Below are 10157 nucleotides of genomic sequence, written 5' to 3'. Positions count from 1 at the left end.
TGTCAAAATCCACCAGAATTGCTGTTAGCGCTAAGTCAACCTTGTGATTAGTCCTATTAATGTTTCAGTTGAGGGAATTTTTTTACCAAAATAATGAAATTTTTGGTAAAATAATCAGCTTTTTGGCGGGGAACTAAAGCGGCATGCGGCGGTGGACGGAACCGGATTTTTCATTCTCATGGGCCTTAATGTCTCGAGGCTACGGGTCAGGCGCCAGTCCATTCGCTTTCATACTAAGCAGAGCCAAAGATGGCGGCGGTCGCGCCAGATGTTACGAAATAAGCGCGCTGGGAAATAAATTTTCACGATTTGAGAGTTTAGATGAGGGGCAAGAACCCTAACCTAACCCTAAACCTAACGCTAACCATAAACCCTAACCTAACCCTAACCCTAAACCCTAACCCTAACTCTAACTAAGAAAAAAGGGGCTTGAACGACACGTTTGCTGCGTACCTCCATCTTCGGCAATAAAAACGACCGTGGATATTCGTCCGATGGCATCTGGCACGTCTGTTCGTATGTGCGCTCTTCGCCAAGAGCAGTTGTTTGATGTAAGGTGCCGCAGGCGCCACCGGGCTCTAGTGGCCGCGAGATCGGAAGTGTGAACGGCGGGGTCTGGGGGGGTTTCCCCCAGCCAATTTCTAAAATCTAGACGCTCTAAATTTTATGATATTAGTATTCTATTCGCTTGCGTTTTGCTACGGCAGCCCTAATCAATAATAAGGCTGTACGTGACTCCCCTGCAGTCACATGCGTTGCCGTTATGTGGTTATACACCATAGATAGTGTTTGGTAGCTTATATTTGGCCTAATATGAACAAAGGTACCAGGCGTTATAAGTCTATAATGATGGCGTACTTGGTAGGTTTAGGATTGTGATATAGTATAGAGTCTAGCTTTAGAGTTAGAATATATTAGTGGAAATTAGTATTAGAGTTAGGTTGGAGAGAGGCAGGCTCTCCCGTAGACTAGCGCATTAATTACAATTTATGTAATACAAACATGAAGCAGGCGCCATGCGCAGCAACTGCTCACGGACGAATAGCGGCATACGAACAGGTGTCCGATCTCGGACGAAATATCCAGCGTCCAAAAAAATGGTTCGGTAGGGCACTTAGGGGCTATACCCACGACTTCGGACTTCGTTAACTCCAGACGCAGTCACGGTTGTAATAAGATTTCAGTTATTGGAAGAGACAGACAGGGTGTGATTGTTTATGTGTTATGGCTTATGCCTTGTGTCGTGAATCACCACGATCGCGATCACGACAACAGTCACTGCCACAACCATGCACAACCAGAGACACAACAGACACCAAAATTACAAATCAGTGCACCAATACACTGGGTACCGCACACTAGTTATCACGTGACAAATATTGTTCCAGTAGACTGGTACTCGCCTCCCACCTCGATTACTCGATGGAGTATCATCGAGGACCCATCGAGTAATAGCCGAGAGGTGGGACGGCGGGTACGCAGTCTATTGTTGCAGTCGCGCTGAAAGCGCCATCTAGTAGGCAGGCAGCAGGGCAAGTGGTTCTCCTTTCTGCAAGATCTGTTTACGTGTGAGATGAGGATGCGTTGATTGTCATCGTAAGAGATTGTGTAGCGCAGTTAAAGTGTCTTTATATGTTCTGTGGTCGTATAACACTTCGATATACAATAATTCACAATGATATCCAATATCGTTATAGCAGGGCAAGTATTTTAGGAAGTAGTCGATTTCTCACAATTGTCCCCACTCTAGTCTCTAGTCTAGACATGTCATTGTCGTCATTGATATGAATCATTGAATGATTGAAATGATATAGGGGCTACTAGCCACACTTGGTCTCTCTTATATATTTCTATGGTTATTACCAAAAATCAACCTTGCATTTTTTTTTTTATAGGACATTGCTCGTAAATGCGTGTGCAGTTATCAACTTGAAATTGTAAGTAGTAGCCTGTATTGCTCTTGAATGTACAAAAATAAGTGTTGTTATGTATTATGACACTAGTTGTTTGTTAATTTCACAGAGGCTTGAACCCTACTTGCTGGCCCATGTACGTAACGCATTAATTGTTACGCAGTGGCTACGCGTCCGGAACCGGTCGCCTATCCTCCAGGCTACGCGTCAGGACATCCACTCACACAGTGATCGCGCGACTCGCGTAAACGCATGATTGCGCAAGGGACGCTCTGCTGCCGTCTATCCTTTCATCCGTCCTTTCTCGCGCTCTCTCTCTCTCTCTCTCACACGCACACATGCGCAGCTCTCTCTCGCTCTCTCTCTCTCACGCATACACAAACACATTCCCATTCCCTCTCTCTCTATCTCTCTCTCTCTCACACCAGTTTGTAGGTCTCGAGGCGGTCTTGGCCTCGTGACCAGCCTAGAGACGCATTTTCCTGTGTCTCGTCTTGCCTCGGAGTGCAATGACTCGACTCGGACTCGGACTCGAGCCCTCCAGACTCGAGGACTCGGGTCGAGGCCGGCTCGAGCCACATACATACATAGTACACAACTGTACATATTGTAATACGCAGTTTACAAGAATTTAAACTAAAACTCCTAGGTTTTCTAGATACACGGCCTAATCTTGTAACGTTTTCAATGGCTCGATTAAGATTCTTGTCCTTTGGTTTGAATCTGCTGTCACTTCGTCCTTTGCGCTTTTTCTACCACTTCTTTCTTTTCTCTACCATTTCGAAGGTACTAGCACTCTCTCATTTGTTCAACAAGCCATGTCATTCTCGTAAACACAAAATGGATCCGTTACTTTGACAACGTTTCGTATGACTCGTGTCACTGTGTTTTCGGCTGACTATACACTTTTGAATGTCTACGATGCCACTGTTGCGATTTTCTCCCTTTTTTCCCTTTTCCCGATTTTTTCCTTTTTTCCTTTTTCCCGATTTTTCTCTTTTTTCCGATTTTTTTCCCTTTTTAATCAAAAGTGGACTCGGACTCGGACCGACTCGGACTCGGTGGTGTGGACTCGGACTCAGACTCGGGTGGCGCAGACTGAGACTCGGACTCGGGGAGGGGGGGGTGCGGACTCGACTACAACACTGTCTCACACACACACACACCCAGGCTTTCAGATTTGAAAAGTACAGGAGGACTACTAATGACTCCCCTAGGACACCATAGGGGTCTTTTCACGCTCCATAATCACACCCTTAAGAGGCCGATGGAGAAGCTCCACTAAAAAATCACACCTTAAAAGGGAATGTGGAGAGCTCCTTGAGGGCTCTCCACCATGCCTCTTGGTGTGATGATGGAATCATGACCAATCTCTCAGTCTACGAGTAAAATCCAAAACGAAAATTGGGATGTCATGTCAATCCACTGATTATCATTCATCTTCACCTTTATTCATTCAATGGCTTCATCATGATTACATTCTTTTCATCCAACAACCCAACACTAGCACACAGATTAATAAAAGAGTTGATCGGATGTAAAAATAAACTTGTTTTATTTATTCTGATCTTCATCCTTAGAGACGCTAATCCATGTACCTGCATATTTCACCACAAAATATCATCACAATCTATCAACAAACTAGCCAAATTACTTGTACGTAGTAGCCACGTATGTAGCCCCTCCAGCCCTACGACTGTTTCACGTCGGCAGAAAACCACTTCTCGCCACGTATAGTGGAAAACGAGCAGGTAACTTGTGGCTACCGTGTAGGTACCTATATTTGGATTCTGTTGTCTAGTTGTATAAACCAGAGGGTAGTAACCTGTACCTCTGTCATACGTTCAGTTACTTACACACCACAAATTGTCATACGTTCAGTTACTTACACACCACAAATTGTCATACGTTCAGTTACTTACACACCACAAATTGTTGTGTGTCGCTAACCTTTGTAATAATTGTGACAGGTGGCATTGCCAGTATTTACTAGTTTTACTAGTATCAGGAGCTAATAATTAGCTCCTGCTAGTATTACTAGTAGTACTAGTAGTACTAATGGACTTTTGGTGCACGATATTTCAACCACTTTTATGAGGCGCGATGATGCACGCACCATGGCACAATTTGGGGTGCGCGGGCGCGATCACGCCCCTTAAAAATGAAAGCCTGCACACCACACACACACACACGGCAATCAGCAGAGCGTCCCATTGCGCAATCATGCGTGTATGTGTCGCAACCTCACTCCGAACCTCCCTAACCATTATTCATTAGCTCCAAGAAATGGTATTGCTAGGCCTAGGCTAGGGTTAGAATACCCCTAGAATAATGTATATTGACGTTAGTCACACAGCCTGGTCAGGTTAGTTTACCTAACCATATGAACGATAACCTAGTTACTGTAATTCTGACCTCTGTCATTAAAATCTGAGATGCGGCTAAGGTCGCCTTGGCCCCAGTAGACAAATGAATTGCCACGTCACGTTATATGAAAAATTTTACAATCTATTCTTGGAATTTTGAGTTAACAGTGCATAGTTTGGAACAATGTTTATGTTAGAAACACTACATGGGCAAACTATGCTGTGAAAATGGCACACACTGCTTTTTGTGAGGAGTCGATCAACTTTTATTTTACTCGTCCCACTACGCGCTTGCAACTTGTAAGATGTCAAGTGTCTTAGCAGCATGTTAAAGCGGCAGCCAGTTGGTCCTACGCTAATATTGAGTGAACAACACACTAGGGCTGTAACGATCCACCGAAATCGAATCGGATCGCGATTCTCTTCCCTCGATCCGATCCTCGATATTTTTCCCTACGGATGAAAGGATAGACGGCAGCAGAGCGTCCCATTGCGCAATCATGCGTGTACGCGAGTCGCGCGATCACTGTGTGAGTGGATGTCCGGATGCGTAGCCTGGAGGCTAGGCGACCGGTTCCGGACGCGTAGCCACTGCGATATAATTATAAATAAGTGTGCTAGTCATGCTTTTTGTGTATATAATCCTTGGTAGGCCTAGTTATCCAATTTTATGAATTCAGAATTTTATTGTAAAAGTATGCTACCCTGGCACCCAGTATTGTAAAAATTACAATGTATATGATGGATAATTGCCTAAATAAATGAATAAAAAAATGTTCGGTAGGGCCTATACCTCACGACTTCGGACTTCGTTAACTCCAGAGTCCAGTCACGGTTGTTAATCGATTTCAGTTATTGGAAGAGACCAGACAGGGTGTGATTGTTTATGTGTTATGGCTTATGCCTTGTGTCGTGAATCACGCACGATCAGCGGATCACGACAACAGTCACTGCCACAACCATCACAACCATAGACAAAACAGACACCAAAAATTACCAAATCAGTGCACCAAATACACTGCCGCACACTAGTTATCACGTGACAAATATTGTTCCAGTAGACTGGTACTCGCTCCCACCTCGATTACTCGATGGTAGTATCATCGAGGACCCATCGAGTAACTAAGCCGAGAGGTGGGACCGGGTACCAGTCTATTGTTGCAGTCGCGCTGAAAGCGCCATCTAGTAGGCCTAGGCAGCAGAGGCAAGTGGTTCTCGCCTTTCTGCAAGATCTGTTTACGTGTGAGATGAGGATGCGTTGATTGTCATCGTAGAGATTGTGTACCAGTTAAAGTGTCTTTATATGTTTCTGTGGTCGTCATAACACTTCGTATATAACAATAATTCACAAATGATATCCAATATCGTTATAGCAGGGCAAGTAATAGTATTTTAGGAAGTAGTCGATTTTTCACAATTGTTCCCCACTCTAGTCTCTAGAGTCTAGTCTAGACATGTCATTGTCGTCATTGATATGAATCATTGAATGATTGAAATGATATAGGGGCCTACTACTACTAGCCACACTTGGTCTCTCTATATATTTCTATGGTTATTACCAAATAATCAACCTTGCATTTTTTTATTTTTATAGGACATTGCTCGTAAATGCGTGTGCAGTTATCAACTTGAAATTGTAAGTAGTAGTACCTGTATTGCTCTTTGAATGTACAAAAATAAGTGTTGTTATGTATTATGACACTAGCTGTTTGTTAATTCACAGAGGCTTGAACCCTACTTGCTGGCCCCATGTACGTAACGCATTAATTGTTACGCAGTGGCTACGCGTCCGGAACCGGTCGCCTATCCTCCAGGCTTTGCGTCAGGACATCCCCACCACCCTCCAACCATCACACCTAATCGCTACACCATAACCCTAACCATCTAACCTCACGCCTAACCTAACGCAAAAAGGGGCTTTGCAACGACGCGCCACGGGCTGGCGTACCCAGCCCAACTGCGAACTAACAAACAAATCGTTGCGGTAGGCCTAGCGGCCTATACCTACGAACTTCGGACTTGTTAACTCCAGATCGCAGTCACGGTTGTTAATAAGATTTCAGTTATTTGGAAGAGACGGCAGACAGGGTGTGATTGTTTATGTGTTATGCGCTATGCCTTGTGTCGTGAATCACACGATCAGCGGATCACGACAACAGTCACTGCCACAAGCCATCACCAACCAGAGACACAACAGACACCAAAATTACAATCAGTGCACAAATACACTGGGCCGCACACTAGTTATCACGTGACAAATATTGTTCCAGTGACTGGTACTCGCCTCGCCACCTCGATTACTCGATGGAGTATCATCGAGGGACGCCATCGAGTAATAGCGCGAGAGGTGGGACGGCGGGTACAGAGTCTATTGTTGGCAGTCGCGCTGAAGCGCCATCTAGTAGGACAGGCAGCAGGTGCAAGTGGTTCATCTCTTCTGCACAGATCTGATTTACGTGTGAGATGAGGATCGCGTTGAATTGTCATCGTAAGAGATTGTGTAGGCGCAGTTAAAGTGTCCTTTAATATGTTTGTGGTCGTATACACTTCGATATTACAATAAATTCACAAATGATATCCAATATCGTTATAGGCAGGGCAAGTATTTTAGGAAGTAGTCCGATTTTCAGCAATTGTCCTCGCACTCTAGTCTCTAGCTGCTAAGACACTGTCATTCGTCGTCATTGACTCTGAACATTGAATGATTGCAAATGATATAAGCGGGCCCACTACCACACTTCGCGTCTCTCTCTATATTCTCTCTATGGTTATTCACCATAAATCACCTTGCATTTTTTTTCTTTTACCAGCATTCGCTTGCGTCGTGCACTATCAACTTGCATTGCTCCAGCTAGTCAGCCGTCACTTGTATTGCATCCTTTGAGCAATGTACAAAATAAAGTGTTGTTATGTATTATGACACTAGTGTTTGTTAATTTCCGAGGCTTGAAGCCTACTTACGCTGGCGCCATGTCGTAACGGCATTAATTGTTACGCAGTGGCTACGCGTCCGGACACGGTCGCTATCCTCCAGGCTACGCGTCAGGACATCCACTCCACACGTGATCGCGCGACTCGCGTACACGCATGATTGCGCAACGGGACGCTCTGCTGCGCCGTCTATCGCGCTTTCACCCGTCCTTTCTCGCCGCTCTCTCTCTCTCTCTCTCACACGCACCACATGCGCAGCTCTCTCTCGCTGCCTCTCTCTCTCACGCATACACAAACACATTCGCCATTCCGTCTCTCTCTATCTCTCTCTCTCTCACACAGTGTTTTAGTCTCGAGGGCGGTCTGGCCTCGTGACCAGCCCTAGAGAGCATTTTTCCTTGAGTCTCGTGTCTGGCCTCGGAGTGCAATGACTCGGACTCGGCTCGGACTGCGGACTCGAGCCCTCCAGACTCGGACTCGGGTCGAGGCCGGCTCGGCCACTACATACATAGTCACACAACTGTACATATTGTAATACGCATTTACAAGAATTTAAAACTAAAACTCGCTAGGTTTTCTAGATACACGGCCTAATCTGTAACGTTTTCAATGGCTCGATTAAGATTCTTGTGCTTTGGTTTGAATCTGCTGTCACTTCGTCCCTTTGCGCTTTTTCTACCATTCTTTCTTTTCTTCTACCATTTCGAAGGTACTAGCACTCTCTCATTTGGGTTCAACAAGCCATGTCATTCTCGTAAAAACACAAATGGATCCGTTACTTTGACCGTTTCGTATGACTCGTGTCACTGTGTTTTCGGCTGACTATACACTTTTGAATGTCTACGATGCAGCTGTTGCGATTTCTCCCTTTTTTCCCTTTTCCCGTTTTTTTCTTTTTTCCCTTTTTCCCGATTTTTTCTCTTTTTTCCGATTTTTTCCCTTTTTTAATCCAAGTGGACTCGGACTGCGACTCGGCGACTCGTGGGTGTGGACTCGGACTCAGACTCGGGTGGCGCAGACTGAGACTCCGGACTCGGGAGGGGGGGGGTGCGGACTCGACTACAACACTGTCTCAACACACACACACAGCCCAGGCTTTACAGATTTTGAAAAGTACAGGAGGACTACTAATGATCCCCTAGGACACCATAGGGGGTCTTTTGCACGGCTCTCCTATCACACCCTTAAGAGGCCATGATGGAGACGCTCACTAAAAATCACACTTAAAAGGGAATGATGGAGAGCTCCTTGAGGGCTCTCGCCACCATGCTCTTGGGTGTGATGATGGAATCATGACCAATCCTCAGTCTAGAGTGAAATCCAAAACGAAAATTGGGATGTCATGTCAATCCTGATTATCATTCATTATCATTCACTTTACTCATTCAATGGCTTCATCATGATTACATTTTCTTTTCATCCAACAACCCAACACTAGCACACAGATTAATAAAAGAGTTGATCGGATGTAAATAAACTTGTTTGATTATTCTGATCTTCATCCTTAGAGACGCTAATCCATGTACCTGCATATTTCACCACAAAATATCATCGCAATCTATCACAAACTAGCACAATTACTTGTACGTTAGTAGCACGTATGTAGCCCTCCAGCCCTACGACTGTTTCACGTCGGCAGAAAACCAGCTTCTCGGCATATAGTGGAAAACGAGCAGGTTAACTGTGGGCTACCGTGTAGGTACCTATATTTGATTCTGTTGTCTAGTTGTATAAACCAGAGAGTAGTAACCTGTACCTCTGTCATACGTTCAGTTAGCTTACACACCAAATTGTTGTGTGTTCGGCTAACCTTGTAATAATGTGGACAGGTGGCATTGCCAGTATTTACTAGTTTTACTAGTATCAGGAGCTATTAAATGACATTTGTCATTATTAGCTCTGCTAGTATTACTAGTAGTACTAGTAGTACTAATGGACTTTTGGTGGCGCGATATTTAAACCATTTTATTAGGCGGATGATGCACGCACCATGGCAACATTTGGGGTGCGCTGGGCGCGATCAGGCCCTTAAAAATGAAAGCCTGCACACACACACACACACACGGCAATCAGCAGAGCGTCCCATTGCGCAATCATGCGTGTATGTGTCGCAACCATCACTCCGAACCTCCCTAACCATTATTCATTAGCTCCAAGAAATGGTATTGCTAGGCCTAGGCTAGCGGTTAGAAACCCCTAGAATAATGTATATTGACGTTAGTCACACAGCCTGGTCGGGTTAGTTTACCTAACCATATGAACGATAACCGTAGTTACTGTAATTCTGACCTCGTCATTAAAATCTGAGAGGTGCGGCTAAGGTCGCCTTGGCCCAGTAGACAAATGAATTGCCCACGTCACGTTATATGAAAAATTTTACAACCTATTCTTGAATTTGAGTTAACAGTGCATAGTTTGGAACAATGTTTATGTTAGAAAACACTACATGGGAAAATATGCTGTGAAAATGGCACACCTGCTTTTTGTGAGGAGTCGATCAACTTTTATTTTACTCGTCCCACTACGCGCTTGCAACTTGTAAGATGTCAAGTGTCTTAGCAGGCATGTTAAAGCGGCCAGCCAGTTGGTCCTACGCTAATATTGAGTGAACAACACCACTAGGGCTGTAAGATCCACCGAAATCGAATCGATCGCGATTCTCTCCCTCGATCCGATCTCGATATTTTTCCCTGTATTTTCGATTCCACTTCGATACCCCTTTTTTCCTCCATAATGCGGGCACTACGCTTATACTGTGTAGTTGTTTCTCAGCAACTGTGCACTGTATATATAACATAGAGATGTATAAATAGTATACATGCCCTATGAATATTACTTCTAAGACTCTCTAGTCTATTCACCATTTATATATCATTGGCAATTTCTAATAATTTATTATTGCAAAATAATAAAATATAAAAAATAAGATATAACATTTCAATATTTT

General features: G+C 44.3%; 2 protein-coding genes across 2 annotated transcripts in view; one reads left to right on the top strand and one right to left on the bottom strand.

Moving 5' to 3' along the window:
- Positions 1 to 5327, bottom strand: part of LOC106808926 (intron-binding protein aquarius-like) — a 54786-nt gene extending 49459 nt beyond the window's left edge. The window contains 1 exon segment of the mRNA XM_014811847.1: positions 5073 to 5327. The gene's annotated coding sequence lies outside the window, so the exon portion shown is untranslated.
- A 152-nt stretch (positions 5328 to 5479) lies between these two features.
- Positions 5480 to 10157, top strand: part of LOC106808925 (small integral membrane protein 7-like) — a 12408-nt gene continuing 7730 nt past the window's right edge. Inside the window, exons 1-2 of the mRNA XM_014811846.1 lie at positions 5480 to 5656; positions 5874 to 5915. Of these exons, the coding sequence (XP_014667332.1) occupies positions 5631 to 5656; positions 5874 to 5915 (68 nt within the window). The 5' untranslated portion in view covers positions 5480 to 5630. The remainder of the gene's footprint in view (positions 5657 to 5873; positions 5916 to 10157) is intronic.

Source organism: Priapulus caudatus, unplaced genomic scaffold (genome assembly GCF_000485595.1).
Source record: "Priapulus caudatus unplaced genomic scaffold, Priapulus_caudatus-5.0.1 Scaffold314, whole genome shotgun sequence".
In the NCBI taxonomy this organism is placed as follows: Eukaryota; Metazoa; Priapulida; class Priapulimorpha; order Priapulimorphida; family Priapulidae; genus Priapulus; species Priapulus caudatus.
The sequence above is the reverse complement of the archived record's forward strand: the minus strand, read 5'-3'. Positions and strand labels throughout refer to the sequence as shown.